This window comes from Camelus dromedarius, chromosome X (genome assembly GCF_036321535.1).
Source record: "Camelus dromedarius isolate mCamDro1 chromosome X, mCamDro1.pat, whole genome shotgun sequence".
NCBI classification, from domain to species: Eukaryota; Metazoa; Chordata; class Mammalia; order Artiodactyla; family Camelidae; genus Camelus; species Camelus dromedarius.
This window is the reverse complement of record NC_087472.1, coordinates 41,024,934-41,041,881: the sequence shown is the minus strand read 5'-3', so window position 1 is coordinate 41,041,881 and position 16,948 is coordinate 41,024,934. Positions and strand designations below refer to the sequence as shown.

General features: G+C 39.8%; 1 protein-coding gene across 3 annotated transcripts in view; it reads left to right on the top strand.

Moving 5' to 3' along the window:
- The window catches only part of DIAPH2 (diaphanous related formin 2), a 798,971-nt gene that overhangs the window by 641,387 nt on the left and 140,636 nt on the right, over positions 1–16,948 (top strand). For all 3 annotated transcript variants that reach the window (XM_064482987.1, XM_064482986.1, XM_064482985.1), the window contains one exon: positions 634–729. In XM_064482987.1, coding sequence (XP_064339057.1) covers positions 634–729 — 96 coding nt within the window. The remainder of the gene's footprint in view (positions 1–633; positions 730–16,948) is intronic.

Below are 16,948 nucleotides of genomic sequence, written 5' to 3'. Positions count from 1 at the left end.
CAACCGCATTCTAAAAGGGGTGATGAGACTCTGGTGAATGTCTCTCAGATGTAAAATGTGGCCTTTCAGATGATGTGGTCACCTTTTCCTTCTACAATGTCAGCATTTCAAAATGGGTAAAGGATATGGATTAGGTACGAATTGAATGCAAATGTGTTTTGCAAATAGTGTCTTTTAAGATAATCGCAGATGATGGTTGAATGCTGAAGGTATTAATACAATCAGTATTTAACCTTGTGTAACTCCGCTTCATCAAATCACGCCCTGTGCATTGATTGCATTAAGCCGGGTCAGTGGTTTCTTGCTGAGGAATATCTTAGAAGAATCTTAACAGGAAGGCAGCAGTAGCTGATCAGCTACTGTTTATTTGCATACTGAGCGTGTCATCAATAATACAAAAGACAAGGTCTTTAAGTTGAAAGAACAGTGGGATTGGCATGAATTTTGCTTAATGGTGCGTAATAAGCAAAGTAGTCTGCGGTGCCAGAAACTGACAGGATCCATTTTGTTAAAACAGATATATGTCTTTAATTTAGGGGTATTATGTAAATCTGACAGGAGTTTTTCCCTTTATTTTCCCGTAGTTTAACTTTAATTGCTCCAAGATTAATTCCGATTTCTCCCTTCCTCCAGAGGGTGATGAGACTGGCGTGATGGATAATCTTCTAGAAGCCCTGCAATCAGGTGCAGCGTTCCGAGATCGCAGAAAGCGGATTCCGAGGAATCCAGGTAAAACCCACTCCAGCTCACATGGTATTATAAAATGTAAATGTTCAGCGTCAAGTACCAAAAACAACAACAACAGCAAAACAAAACCCCAAACCTTCCTCGCAATGATTTTTTTTTAACAGTTGATCTCAGTTCATGTGTGAAGTCTCAGAAGGCTTCTATATCTACGTGATCACAAGTTTCAACTTGGTAAAAGTAGCTTCAAATAACTGTAGACTTTGCAAAAAAAAAATTAGAAACAAGGATTCCTGCTGTGTTTAATATTAAATATTTTTAATTGTTACTTTATGAGCATGTGGTTTGGGTAGAAGGTGGTTTAAAACCATATGTGTAATTAAATCATTACAAGTAATTGGCCCTCAGGATGGTGTGTGAGCTGCTTACAGGTAAGGAAACTAAGGTGATGCTCCTTTCCAGAGGCCATTTTGGCATTGCAGTACCATCTGTTCTCCATTCTCCAGGTTACTAAAGAGAGGAGAGGCACAGATAATCCAAGGTCCCCAAAAGTCCTAAAGCATTGGAACCCCTTTTTTGTGTGTCATTGATTAGTAACAAAACCACAGTATGAAAATTGATCTCAGGGAGAGAAAAAACGTAAAAGAAGCAAAACAAACCCCTCACTCAAGTGGAACCAGAAAGTCGTCCATCTTTTCTGTCCATGCCCTATGGCTGAAGTGAATAGTGGCCCCTCCCAGAATCATCCAAGTAAGCTGAGCTATCCACCTCCTTTAAGGAAATTCTTATCTTTTTAGTTCCTATCCTTCTTGAAGTAGAGGGAGAAATAAGGTGTGTTGATTATAAAAGTTCTCATCATGGGCTGTAGAGCTATGTGGAGAAGTAAATGAAAAAAATGAAAATTAAGAGTAAATATGAGTACTCTACTTAATTTAGATTAATAAGATTTGCCTTGAATAGCCTATAATTCAGAAATATTCTGTGTTTGGAATAGAAGCGATCACATTTCATTAAAATGGAAATTGGTACTTCTCAAAACCATTGTACTCCAATAAACCAGTGAAAGAAATGGAAGACCAGTACAGAATTGTCCAGGAAAGCTTTTGGCAGTGGTGCAGTTCATGGCGAAAGATAATGTAAATAATCTTCATCTTTTTCACATTTGAGTGAATCTTGTTGGGTAGATTCGTCTGAAGGTTAGATTTGGTGGAGAGGAGAAAAGTGTTCTGGACTGCATTATATGTACGAAGACATTGGAGATGGCCTCCAGAAAGAGTAGACTAGGGGAAAGAAAATTAAAACCTATATTTATATGTTCACATTAACTTTTTAAGGTGATGCTGTATTGCAGAATGTTAGGAGCACTACTCATCTGTAACTATGAGGCAGCCAATCCGTCTAATCTCAGTCTTGATCTGTAAAATGAGAATGTTCAACCATGTTATCAGAGGCCCCTTCCACCTTTTAAGGAAAATAGAAACCTTCCCTGCTCTTTCTTGAACCATCAGAGCATTGATAGTCAGTGAAAAGCAAACTGAAATAATTATTCTATCAATTCAGTTCTCTGTTCAGCAGCTGATAAGTAAAAGCATGTTATTCTGTACCATAAAAGAACTGCCATCATCTTTCTAGGCTGTTTATTTTAAAAAGACATTTGGTAAGGCCCCTGTCTGATTAGTCTCACACCTCACACTGACTCTCGAAAGACTGTACCAAGAGAGAGATCATTCCATGGGGTTTCTGTAAGTTTGGTACTCAAGGGAATATAGTGTTGTCAACTGTGAAACCAACAATATATTCATAAATGGCATCATTTTCCAGTGCTGATTCCAAATGCTCTAAATTGGGATCTCTTTTGATTTGTAGTTGGAGGGCCTCCATGAACACATAAGGGCAAAAATATCAGCTCATTTAGCCCTGGCAGTCATTCCAGGTGACAGCAGCCAATGCAAATGTCCAGCGGTAAGAAAAAACTAGAAGACAGACTGTGGCAAGGATTGGTAAAGCATCTCGAACATCAGTAGAAGAGCTTGAAAGGGGGGGTGAGGGGAAGGCAGGCACAGAAGCTCTCCCGTCTGCTTCCCTCTTTCTAAAAGCAGCAGAAGCCAGGGCTTTTCCTGATTTCCTTCCTGTTTCTGCCTTTCTTAGCTGAATCATCTTTTATTGCCGGTCCCCTTTTGTTTTCACTTTCTCAGGCACCTTATTTGGTCCCTTTCCAAGATCCCATTGACTTTCTCTTGCCACACTTTCCCTCTTCAACCTCAGCATCCTTGTTCCTGTTCCCAAACCTCTACTTCACCATGATGAGATAAAAGCAGAAAAAACAAATTATAAAGAAAGCTTTTTTTCCCAAGAAAAGTAAAATTAGAGGAAATAGCCAAACAATCTGAAATCAGAGTCAACCGCAAACAGCAAAGATGTACTGCGCCACTCGCCAACCCCATTATCATTGCTTACAGGTGGCAACTATGGCATGTAGAATACGTAGCTCTACGATTGTGCTTCTTTTTTTTCTTAACATTTTTTATTGATTTATAATCATTTTACAATGTTGTGTCAAATTCCAGTGTTCAGCACAATTTTTCAGTTATTCATGGACGTATACACACTCATTGTCACGTTTTTTTCTCTGTGAGTTATCATAACATTTTGTGTATATTTCCCTGTGCTATACAGTGTAGTCTATTCTACAATTTTGAAATCCCAGTCTTTCCCTTCCCACCCTCCACCCCACTGGTAACCACAAGTCTGTATTCTCTGTCTGTGAGTCTATTTCTGTCCTTTATTTACGCTTTGTTTTTGTTTGTTTGTTTGTTTTTGTTTTTGTTTTTTAGATTCCACATATGAGCGATCTCATATGGTATTTTTCTTTCTCTTTCTGGCTTACTTCACTTAGAATGACATTCTCCAGGAGCATCCATGTTGCTGCAAATGGCATTATGTTGTCGGTTTTTATGGCTGAGTAGTATTCCATTGTATAAATATACCACCTCTTCTTTATCCAGTCACCTGTTGATGGACATTTAGGCTGTTTCCATGTCTTGGCTATTGTACATAGTGCTGCTATGAACATTGGGGTGCAGGTGTCATCCTGAAGTAGATTTCCTTCTGGATACAAGCCCAGGAGTGGGATTCCTGGGTCATATGGTAAGTCTATTCCTAGTCTTTTGAGGAATCTCCACACTGTTTACCATAGTGGCTGCACCAAACTGCATTCCCACCAGCAGTGTAGGAGGGTTCCCCTTTCTCCACAGCCTCTCCAACATTTGTCATTTGTGGATTTTTGAATGACGGCCATTCTGACTGGTGTGAGGTGATACCTCATTGTAGTTTTGATTTGCATTTCTCTGATAATTAGTGATATGGAGCATTTTTTCATGTGCTTTATGGTCACTTGTATGTCTTCCTTGGAGAATTGCTTGTTTAGGTCTTCTGCCCATTTTTGGATTGGGTTGTTTATTTTTTTCTTATTGAGTCGTATGAGCTGCTTATATATTCTGGAGATCAAGCCTTTGTCGGTTTCACTTGCAAAAATTTTCTCCCATTCCGTAGGTTTTCTTCTTGTTTTATTTCTGGTTTCCTTTGCTGTGCAGAAGCTTGTAAGTTTCATTAGGTCCCATTTGTTTATTCTTGCTTTTACTTCTTCTAGGAGAAAATTTTTTAAATGCATGCCAGATAATGTTTTGCCAGTTTTCCTCTAGGAGGTTTATTGTATCTTGTCTTATGTTTAAGTCTTTAATCCATTTTGAGTTGATTTTTGTATATGGTGTAAGGGAGTGTTCTAGCTTCATTGTTTTACATGCTGCTGTCCAGTTTTCCCAACACCATTTGCTGAAGAGACTGTCTTTATTCCAATGTATATTCTTGCCTCCTTTGTCAAAGATGAGTTGACCAAAAGTTTGTGGGTTCATTTCTGGGCTCTCTATTCTGTTCCATTGGTCTATATGTCTGTTTTGGTACCAATACCATGCTGTCTTGATGACTGTAGCTCTATAGTATTGTCTGAAGTCTGGGAGAGTTATTCCTCCAGCCTCTGTCTTTCTCTTCAGTAATGCTTTGGCCATTCTAGGTCTTTGATGGTTCCATATGAATTTTATTATGATTTGTTCAAGTTCTGTGAAATATGTCCTGGGTAATTGGATAGGGATTGCATTAAATCTGTACATTGCCTTGGGCAGTGTGACCATTTTAACAATATTGATTCTTCCAATCCAAGAGCATGGAATATCTTTCCATTTTTTAAAGTCTTCTTTAATTTCCTTCATCAATGGTTTATAGTTTTCTGTGTATAATTCTTTCACCTCCTTGGTTAGATTTATTCCCAGATATTTATTACTTTTGGGTGCTATTTTAAAGGGGATTGTTTCTTTACTTTCTTCTTCTGTTGATTTATCGTTAGTGTAAAGAAATGCAACTGATTTTTGAACGTTAATTTTGTAACCTGCTACCTTGCTGAATTCTTCAATCAGCTCTAGTAGCTTTTGTGTGGACCTTTTAAGGTTTTCTATATATAGTAACATGTCGTCAGCATATAATGACACTTTTACCTCTTCTTTTCCAATTTGGATCCCTTTGATTTCTTTCTCTTGCCTGACTGCTGTGGCTAGGACTTCCAGGACTATGTTGAATAGGAGTGGTGATAGTGGGCATCCTTGTCTTGTCCCAGATTTTAGTGGGAAGCTTTTGAGTTTTTCACCGTTGAATACTATGCTGGCTGTAGGTTTGTCATATATAGCTTTTATTATGTTGAGATATGTTCCCTCTATACCCACTTTGGTGAGAGTTTTTATCATAAATGGGTGTTGAATTTTATCAAATGCTTTTTCTGCATCGATTGAGATGATCATGTGGTTTTTGTCCTTTCTCTTGTTGATGTGATGTATTACACTGATTGATTTGCGTATGTTGAACCAGCCTTGTGTCCCTGGGATGAACCCCACTTGGTCATGATGTATAATCTTTTTTATGTGTTGTTGGATTCTATTTGCTAAAATTTTGGTGAGGATTTTGGCATCTATGTTCATCAGTGATATTGGCCTATAATTCTCTTTTTTTATAGTGTCTTTGCCTGGTTTTGGTATCAGGGTGATGGTGGCTTCATAGAATGAGTTTGGGAGTATTCCCTCCTTTTCAATCGTCTGGAAGAGTTTGAGAGGACTGGTATGAGTTCTTCTTTGTATCTTTGGTAGAATTCCCTGGTGAAGCCGTCCGGTCCTGGACTTTTATTTGTAGGGAGGTTTTTAATTGCTATTTCTATTTCCTTTCTAGTGATCGGATTGTTCAAGTGTTCAGATTCTTCTTGATTCAGTTTTGGTGGACAGTATGTTTCCAGAAACTTGTCCATCTCCTCTAGGTTATCCAGTTTGGTTCCATATAGTTTTTCATAATATTCTCATATGATATTCTGTATTTCTATTTTGTTTGTTGTAATTTCTCCATTTTCCTTTCTTATTTTGCTAATTTGTGCTCTCTCTTTTTTCTTCTTTGTGAGTTTGGCCAGAGGTTTGTCGATTTTATTTACTTTTTCAAAAAACCAGCTTTTTGTTTGGTTGATTTTTTCTATGGTCTTGTTAATCTCTATTGTATTTAATTCCTCTCTGATCTTTATTATTTCCTTCCTTCTGCTGCTTTTTGGGGCTTTTTGTTCTTCTTTTTCTAATTCATTCAGGTGGTGGGTTAAATTGTTTATTTGGGATTGTTCTTCTTTTTTGAGGAAGGCCTGTATCGCTATAAACTTCCCTCTTAGCACTGCCTTTGCTGTGTCCCATAGGTTTTGAGTGGTTGTGCTTTCATTATCATTTGTCTCAAGGTATTTTTTAATTTCAGCTTTGATTTCCTCATTGATCCATTGCTTTTTCAATAACATATTGTTTAATCTCCATGCTTTCCTTTTTTTCTCCTTTGTTTCTCTGTTGTTGATTTCCAGTTTCATGGCATTGTGGTCAGTAAAGATGCTTGAGATAATTTCTATCTTCTTAAAATTGTTGAGGTTTCTTTTGTGCCCAAGTACATGATCGATCCTGGAAAATGTTCCATGTGCACTTGAAAAGAATGTATATCCTATTTTTTGGGGGTGTAATGCTCTGAAAATATCCACCAGATCTAGTTTTTCAGTTGTAGTATTTAATTTCTCTGTTGCCTTGTTTATTTTCTGTCTGGAAGATCTGTCTAGTGATGTTAATGCAGTGTTAAAATCTCCAACTATGATTGTATTCCCATCAATATCCCCCTTTATCTCTGTTAGTAATTCTTGTATGTACTTAGGTGCTCCTATATTGGGTGCATATATATTAACGAGTGTAATATCCTCATCTTGTATCACTCCTTTAATCATTATAAAATGTCCTTCTTTATGTTTCTTTATGGCCTTTGTTTTAAAGTCTATTTTGTCTGAAATCAGTACTGCAACACCTGCTTTTTTGGCTTTTCCATTTGCATGGAATATCCTTTTCCATCCTTTCACTCTCAATCTATATGTGTCCTTCTCCCTAAAGTGGGTCTCTTGTATGCAGCATATTGAAGGTTCTTGCTTTATTATCCAGTCTGCCACTCTGTGTCTTTTGACTGGAGCATTTAGTCCATTAACATTTACAGTAATTAATGATAGATGTGTGTTTATTGCCATTTTGAACTTATCTTTGCAGTTGAATTGGTATATCCTCTTTGTTCCTTTCTTCTTCCTTTTGTGGTTTGGTAATTTTCCTTTGTATTATCATGGATTTTATTTAATTTTTGTGACTCCTTTGTAAATTTCTGGCTTGTGGTTACCCTTTTTTGTAAATCTGTCAACCCATTACTATAACTGTTTTTATTAAACTGATAGTAACATGATCTCAAACCCATCCTACTGTTAAAAAAATTTAAAAAAGAAAGAAAGAAATATTCTATATTTCCCTGCCTCCCTCTCCCACTCTCAGTGATTTGTATGTCTTCTTCTATAATTTCATGTTTACTTTATTTGTAATTCATGAGTTATCACCTTTCCAGTTGTGTGTTTCTCATTTCTGTAGCATCCTGCTGCTTTTCTATTTAGAATAGCCCTTTCAATATTTCTTTTAGCATGGGTTTAGTGTTGCTAAACTCCTGCAGCTTTTTTTTGTCTGTGAAACTCTTTATTTCTCCTTCTATCCTCAAGGATAGCCTTGCTGGATAAAGGATCCTAGGCTGCATCTTTTTTTCATTCAGGGCTTTGAATATATCTTGCCACTCCCTTCTGGCCTGTAGTGCTTGTGTAGAGAAATCAGCTGAGAGCCTTATGGGGGTTCCCTTGTAACTTACTCTTTGCTTTTCTCTTGCTGCCTTTAGAATCATTTCTTTATCCTTGACTCTGGCCATCTTGATTATGATATGTCTTGGTGTGGGTCTATTTGGGTTCTTCCTGTTTGGGACCCTCTGAGCTTCCTGTACTTGGATATCTGATGCCTTCTTTAAGTTTGGGAAGTTTTCAGTCATGATTTCTTCAAAAAACCTTTTCAGTCCCCTTTGATCTTTCTTCTCCTTCTGGGACCCCTATTATGCGAAGATTGGGACGCTTTATATTATCCCATAGGTCCCTTATGCTATTTTCATTATTTTTTATTTGCTTCTCTTGTAGTTCTTCTGAATGGGTGCTTTCTATTGCCCTGTCTTCTAGATCACTAATTCGTTCCTCTGCATTATCTAGTCGGCTTTGCACAGCTATTAGATCATTCCTCATCTCTGTCAATGAGTTTACCCATTCTACTTGGCTCTTCTTTATAGCTTCAATTTCATTTTTGACATATTTTATATCTCTAAACACTCTCTCTTTTAATTCCTTCAGCAATTTGATCACTCCTTTTTTGAAATCTTCATCTAGTAGGCTATCGATGTCTATTTCGTTGATCTTTCTTTCAGGGGATTTCTTTTGTTCTTTTAATTGGGAAAGGTTTTTCTGCTTCTTCATCTTGCTCATACCTCTTTGGCACTGTGGTTTATGGAGTATCAGTTGTTTATTTTGGTCCTTAAGGATTTTATCTATCTGATGCCTATTTAGGAATAGAACTTAGGAAAAAAAAAATAAGAGAGAAAGAATTTTAAAAGAAGGGAGAAAGAGGGTTTGAAAACAGTGTATAATGAATAATAGAAGAGTGAGTTGAAGCAGAGTATTAATCGGGTTGAGACGTCCTTTTAAAACCTTTACAAAAAAAGGGGGGGGGGAGATGAATAGATGTATTTGAAACCTGTGTCTAATCAATAGCAGGACATCAAAACCCAAGAGAAATAGAAATGAATTAAGAAGTAAAAATTAAGAGAGTAATAGAAAATAGAAAAGGTAAAAACAGATTTAAAAAAAAAGGGGGGGGGGTTGTCGGTGCTCTCCTGGAGTCTGTGTGCTTTTAATGTGAAGTCTTTCTGTCTTCGTCCTGTTTTGGAAGCTCAGCTTGCTGTTTTCAGAGGCCCTCCGTTGGCGCCCTCTTCTGTTTTGCTCCCAGCACCTGTCGGCAAGCTGATCGCGCCTCCTCCCAACACTGGGTCAGATGCAGCTCTTTGCTGTGGGCGGGCGGGTCCCTGCCCCTCCGGATGCCGCAGTCAGATGTTGCAGACTGGCCGGGTAGGAGGGCGGGTCATGCCCCCTCCCAGCACCTCGGTCAGGGGCTGTGTTCCTGCCCGAAAGGCGGGGGGGGGGGGGCGCTCTCCCTCTACCTGCGCCGCCGGTAGCTCCGCTGCTCTGTGCGGCTGCGCGCGCCGCCCTGGTCGGCGCTCCGCGGGTGGGCTCCGGGAAGACCGAGGGACAGCCCTGTCCCTGCTCCGAGCCAAAACCCAGCTCCTTGTTTGTCTTTGTGGAGCAAGTTCTCTGAGGGACCAGGATGGAAGGATCCTATGTGCCCCGGGCTGCAGGCCAGTCTCAGTCTGGCCTTTGTGGCTGCTAAGCCCTTCGGTGAGGATGCAGGTTTCGCCCCCGCCCCCGCCTGTGTGCTCAGAGCGGAGGATATGGCGGCTGTGCCTGAGCCCCGCCTCTCTTCCCCCGAAAACTTTCCGCGGGTTTTCAGAGATGGGGGTGTGCACCCTTCCCCCAAGAGCACATCAACCTTGCTGTTTTATGGAGGGCCCAGGATGTTCTGCCCTGTGCACCCACAGCCACGCGCGCAGCCCCTTGCGTTCCCCCGGGGCTGCCTCCGTGCAGCCACTTCCGTCCTCCGCCCGGCTTGGGCAGCCTGGCCCTGCCCGCCGCTGCCGGCCGGCGTCTCAGGCTGGGTGTCGTGGGGACGCTCTGTGCCCGTTTAACTTAGTTCTGTTAGTCAAGGGCTGCTCGGTACAGATCCGAGCCTCGGAGGCTCCCCCTCCGTCCCTCTGGCCTCTCAGTTGGAGAGGGGAGACCCAGTGAGTGAGCGCCAGTCCTCTTTTGCCGCTCCCTCCCCGTGGGACCTGTCCAGCGCTGCTTTGCCTTTTGTTCTTTCTTTTTTCCTTTTCTCCTACCAGATTTTTGGCGTCTTTATCTTTTGAAGAGGGCGATGTTCTGCCGGAGTTCCACAGGTGCTCTGGTTGGCTGAGTGGGTCTGTAGATGTGGGTCTTGGTGTATTTGTGGGAGAGGGTGACCTGCGAGCGTCCTTCTACTCCGCCATCTTCTCCGTCTTCACTCCAATTGTGCTTCTAGTTGCAGTGTTTTCCACTCCATAGTTAAACACAGTGAGATAAGAGTCTAAATTCTTCATTAGAAAATCAAAATGTTAATAAATGCGATGATTAGTTGCCTGAATTGCGAATCTTCCCCTGTGAATCGATGTTCCCTCCCCACAAAGAACCCACATTAGTTAATTCAGAAGGAGCTCCCAAAGATTGCCTCCAGCCCATTCAAGCTGAGTACATTGTTTCAGTTAAGGGCACCAAAAGCTATTCTAAGGGAGGCTATCTTATCAGCAGTTATATTGGAAACAGTAGTACCTGGTATCATGCGGGCTCCAGCCAGTCAGAATGTGCACGGGTAGTAAGTAGCCACTGTTGGCTGTGCAGGTGCCGACGGGCTGGGTATGAACCCAGGTTACGGCTTTGCTACTGTCAAACTCAGAAATTAGGAAATGCGCCCCTAATCATTCATTTGTTTATTGGACATCTTTTCTGTGAAAAGTACTATGCTAGACATAATGAAAGATGCAGAAATAATAAAGGTAAGATTTCCTTAGTTATAAGACACTTGTGTCTTACAGGAAAGATAAAAAATAGAGAAAGACTACAGGATAAGGCAGACGATAAGAGATAATATACAAGAGGTATTAATAACATACTATGTGAGTTCTGAGGAGGGAAATCTCATGCCTTATTCGTGTGTCAGAGAAAAGTCATGGAGAAAAAGGCTTTGAAGGATGAGTATGGGTTTCAACAGTAGTAATTGGAGGTGGGGATAGTGGACATTTTAGTCAAATGAAACATCATTTGGAGTTTCGAAAGTCCAAAGCATTTTGGGAGAATGGCCCGTAGTATAGCTAGTAAGAAAACAGATTGTATAAAGTATAAAATTATGGAGATAGTGCTGGAAAAGTAGGTTGGTGCCACAGCATAGAGTGCTTGAATAAGAGACTGAGGTGTTAGCATATGTTTCTTTAGGCAATGGGGATATAGTGAAGGTTTTTAAGCAGTGGAGGAACATGATCAAAGCTATATATTAAGACATTTAATCTCTAGGTGTGTGGATGATGAATTAGGATTCAACCATCATATTCTTTTTTTCTATTTTACATTTTTTATTGAATAATAGTCATTTTACAATGTTGTGTCAAATTCCAGTGTAGAGCACAATTTTTCAGTTATACATGAACATGTATATATATATTCATTGTCACTTTTTTTTCCTCTAAGAGCTACCACAAAATCTTGTATATATTTCCCTGTGCTACACAGTATAATCTTGTTTATCTATTCTGCATTTTGAAATCCCAATCTGTCCCTTCCCACCCCCCACCCCCTTGGCAACCACAAGTTTGTATTCTATGTCTATGAGTCTGTTTCTGTTTTATATTTCTTTTTTTTTTTTTTTAAGATTCCTCATATGAGTGATTTCATATGGTATTTTTCTTTCTCTTTCTGGCTTACTTCACTTAGAATGTCAACTGTCATATTCTTAATCAAAGGAGATCATTTAGGGGAAGAGGAGTAACCAAGATTCAAAGAGAATCCTAGGGTTTTGACTTTGATTAGCTGGGAGGACAGTTGGGTTATGAGAAAAAAAACTATTAAGATCAGGAAAAGGAATGGTGATAGAAGACAAATTCAGTTTGGGGCAAGTGAAACTAAAAGTGGTTGCAGAGCATTGCAGTCAGGATGTCTAGAAGTTTCTTGGAAATACAAGTATAGATTGCATTGGAAGATGGTTGAGTCTGTGAGATTTCTGGTTACAGTTTGGAAATGGAAGAGATTATTAGAGGGATTATTAAGAGAAAAGAGATCTAAAACCAGAACCTTGAAAATGCCTCCCCTTAGGGGCTAAAAGTAGAACTAGCAGAGAAGATAGACAAGGAACAGTTAGTTGTGTAGGAGTGGGAAGAATCAAGACATTATCGTTCTAAAAGCAAAGGTAGGCAGAAAAGGTGGGCATTTTCGCCAGTCACATATGGTACCGTGAAATCCAAAAGGATCAAGACCCATGATTTGCCATTTGGGAGCATCCTGGTAACTCTTAAGAGCATCTTTCCAGTAGTGGAATGGAACTGAGAGCCAGAATGCAGAAACTAAGCAGCAAGTAGCTGACGAGGCTATAGGGATGGATAATATCCATTCAACAATTAAACAGTTCTATTGAATGCCCCCTGAGTGTCCTTTGCTAGGTTAGGTACTGAGGATGCAACCCCAAACAGGACACTTGCCTCAAGGAGCTCACAGACCATTTGGGAAGACATGAATATGAATATAATCCACGTGATAAGAATGTAATGCAGCCTTATATGTGCTGTCATGAGATAGGAGCTGTGTGCTTGTGCAGCTCCGGACATAGAGTAACTCCCCCCACCCCCTCGCCTCTGGCCGTTGCGTTCCCTAGAATGTGGACTGTGCTTTCTAGAAGTTCAGTGGGTGAAAGGAGCATCTCAGTTTTCCTTAATAACCTAGTATGGATCTATCTTCTGTGAATTTTGCTAAATCTTCCTGGACCCTCTCTGTTGCAGCCTTTGTTAGCACTTACGGTAATAAGTTCCATATGTTTAAAATCAACTTTGTAAAGCATTGCCCATCAGTATTCCTGACTTTGTCATTATAAGAGCAAAGGTAAGCTTTAGAAGAAAAAGAAACACAGAAAGAAAAAACCTTATAGGAGTGACAACCACACTTAACACATAAATACCCCCACGCCACATCTGTTTCATTACTGAATAGCTATAGATAACTGAGACCATGTTTCTCCTCCTTTGACCAACTCTATGTCTTCATTTTTTGCCCAACATAAGTAAATATAAACTGGCTTCTCAGCAATAGATAGAAATCTAACTTAGCCATTTTGGGTATGACTAGATTTTGATATATAGTTCTAAACATTAATCACACACACACACGAGAAGCGTTATGAAGAAATGAAACTGGGAAACAGAATAAATATAATTTGGTTTTAGAACCACACAGGGCAACCAAGAAAACTAAATGTGGAAAAACAGAAGGAACTCAGAGGACACATGATCCTAGTTTTATGGACCAGCAAGATAACAGTATAAATGAGAAGGTATAATTTACCATTTGAGAACAGATAGGAGACGAGAAACCATGACATTTAATGGAGGCAAAAAATCAAACTCTTAAGTACAAGGGGAAATACCCACATCCAGTTCCTCCCTAAAGTAGAGGAGTACATCATTACACACACACACACAAAAGCAAGAGGGGTTGAGGCTGGAGATAACCGATTTGGGGGACAGCTGCGTATATATGGCTATAGAAACCTTGGGCTCACCCAGGAAGACTATGCCCCATGAGAGGTAAAGGCCAAGAATAGTGCATTACAGTATTGAAGAGACAAATAGAGGAATCAACAAAGGACACTGAGGGAAAAGAAAATAGAAAGGGAGGAAAGGAAGCAGCCAAAAGCGATGCCTAGAAGACTGAGGGTAGAGAGAATGTCCGATTGGAGAAAGTCAGCAAGGTCACGTCCTGCAGAAAGTTAAGTAAGTAAAGTGACGACTGAAAATAAACCAGTGGGTTTGTCAACCAGCCGGTAACAGCTGTCATCTTCCCGAGCAGTTTCGGGAGAACAGTGAGGGCCAGGAGTGAGGAGTTGATGGATTAAAGAATGAAGACTATCTTTTGTACCTTGAGTGCTGGGGCTTGAAGAAAGAAAGGTAGTTAGAGAATGAAAGGTAAGTTGTGTCTCTTCTAGAGATTCTGACAGGAAACTCTAGATACATTCCTCGGTCTTGACTGGAGTTGCCAATCATGAATTACTATGCTTGGTTTTACTTCCCAACACATGACATTGTCCCCTCTTAATTCAATTGTAATTATTGAGCATATACTATGTGATGTAGTTAAAATGCTTTAGCAAGTTTGGTGCCTTACAGTTAACAAAGTACTTTCTCGTCTGTTGTGTGTATGGGGTTCATAGCCATCCAATGCAGAGTTCCATTTGCATAAATTAAATGAAGGACATTTGTCGCTCATAGAGAGAGAGCATTCTCTGACACGGTCTCAGTTACCTATAGCTATTCAGTAATGAAACAGATTGGGGGTGAAGGAAAGATATTTTTGAGATGTCTTGGCTGAAAGAAACTTTTCATCATTGCCACTGTCCCCTTCCACAACTGCATGGCATGTATTTTCCATCATCCCCCGCCCTGTTCTCCAGACAAACTGCTATTCATCCTTCAAATGGGGAGAAGGATAGCTTTCTCCAGATATCTCCAGATTATCTTTGTTCTCCAGACAAACTACTATTCATCCTTCACTGGGTAGAAGCGGAGGTGGAGGCGAGGAAGGGGACATAAAGGATCAAATAATCCTGAGGCCAGCCACTTAGTGTGCTCGGCAGTGTTAGCTCAATTACTGCTGGCAATTAACTTGAGGGGACACAGTAGGAATTTTGGTGAATTGATCAATGTTCAGGTGACAGTTCAGAATACGAGAGAGGGTAAGATCATCTGGGAGAGGAGAAGAGCAGCGGGTGCAGGGAGAACCCTGGAGAAAGCAAACATTTGTGGTCCTGGTTCTCAGCCCTGGCTACACATGGAATCACGGTGAGGGATTTCTAAGAAATACCCACATCCAGTTCCTCCCTGAAGCAATCAGATCCAAATAGTGTATTTTAAGTTATTCAGGCAATTTTCATATGCCACAAAAGTGGAAAGCCACCAATTTCTGGGACGAGCTTAAAAGCCAAAGTGCATAAAAGAGCACATGAAGGGGTGGGTGATGGAGGAGTGGAGAAAAAAAGTTAGTGTGGTATCACAGAGACCGATGGAATAGAGCTTTTCAAGGAGAAAGTGCTAAATAGTATCAGATGTAGCCAGGAGGACCAATAAAATAAGGATTGGAAAGGATCCAGTGGATTTAGCTATTAAGAATTCATTGGTGACCTTAGCAAAAACACTTTGAGGAGAGTGTGTGTGGAGGGAGGTGAGAATGAGGCTGATGCTTTGAGTTCTAAAGTGCTATTAATTTTTAAGGCCACTTAATTGAGTGTCTTTCTTTGTCATCACTTCATGTGACTCTTATGATGAAGTGTGTACTTGCATTCGTCACGTAATTTGTGTTTGTTTTTTTTTCACTTATGGAAATTTAATTTTACTTTCACGCAGACATATACATGTATTGATTAATAAGATCTAGGTTTGCATGAGGGAGGCTAGAAACAGAAGATTGCTATGTAGTCTATCCTTGATTCTTTGACAACTGGAGAACAAATTGAACACAGACCATTTATGCCCTATTTATATGCAAAATTGTTCTAGGCAAGCCCTGATATGTTCTCTATAGAAATTTCAATCACTTTTGCTTGTCTGTTCTACACAATATCATCAGCTCTGCTGCAGATTTCTGCATTGGTGATCTCTGCAAGCCAGTAGGAGACAAGGTCAATTTTGGTTGCTTTTTTTTAATGAGAATATGAATTTAGCAGGCTTCCTTTAGATACCGGAATATGGGATAAGGTAGGACAAGCAATTATCATGCAGCGGTAAATTTCTCTCGGTAGTTTTAATTCCATGTCAAAAATTCACAGACATGCTAATGTTGATAGCTAAGCTCACACAAGCACCTGCTTATTTACAAACCTTCAGTTCAGGAATAAATGGTTGGGACCCTATATATCAGGTGCATGACACTGCTCTAATTTGAGCAGACACTCTGTGCATTTGTAACTATATTAAATGACAAGGTATTTATCAGACTGTCAGAAGTATCTTAAATTTTCTAGAGAACGACTTGCTTTCAAAACTACAGGGAAATAATTGTTCTAATTGGTGATTGTGATGATAGACGTATTTCCCTCCTATGGGCTCGGGAGTATATTATTGAGAATTTGCCTAAACGGGGATAAGAATTTATAAACGCTGCTTCCTGTCCAGCTGAATTCCATCTGCTGCCCCAGGGGCCAAAGGCAGCTAGATTCACCTAGAAATGAATGTACTCACTACCCATCTCCCAATTTTTATGAAACCTTTGGACACACCTCTCTGGTGTATTACCATTTGAACCTTACTCCTGGTAATTTCTTTCCTTGTGTGCATTAAAATGAGAGGAGTAGAGGAGAAGGAAGGAAGAGGGCAGTGAGTATCTAATGCTCTGTAATACCCTTTTGAGATTCAGGTTCTCCTATTATTCATTTTTATTTGTTGCATTTGCAAAAATATGAGCCCAGATACCTTGAACCTAGTACTGTGCTTCACATATTCCAGGAAGCAAAGGTTATACTCAAGGTCAACTCTAAAGGATATCGATGACACAGAGTGTTAAAATACTACAAGGTTCCAGTTTATAACTGTATTTTGCTATTAAAAGGTTGTGATTTATTTTTAGCACCTAGCACGTAACTAAGTATGGTATATGCTCTTGACAACTGCCTGTTGAATACTACACAATTATCAAAAAAAAAATACTGAATCTACATGAAATCCTTTTCAATAGATTGTACCTAAAGCTATCTCTCAAGTTGAAAATTTGGAGGAGGAAAGAAATAGAAATTCCATTCTACATCACTGTAAATGGAATTCCATTAAAGCTGAGTTTATTTTATGGGCAAACTCAAATGTCCTGTGTATGTTACCTTCATATGACCTTTCTACTCAGTAAGGTTTAGGCTTGACAAGTGAAGAAAAATGCCGAGTTTTTATA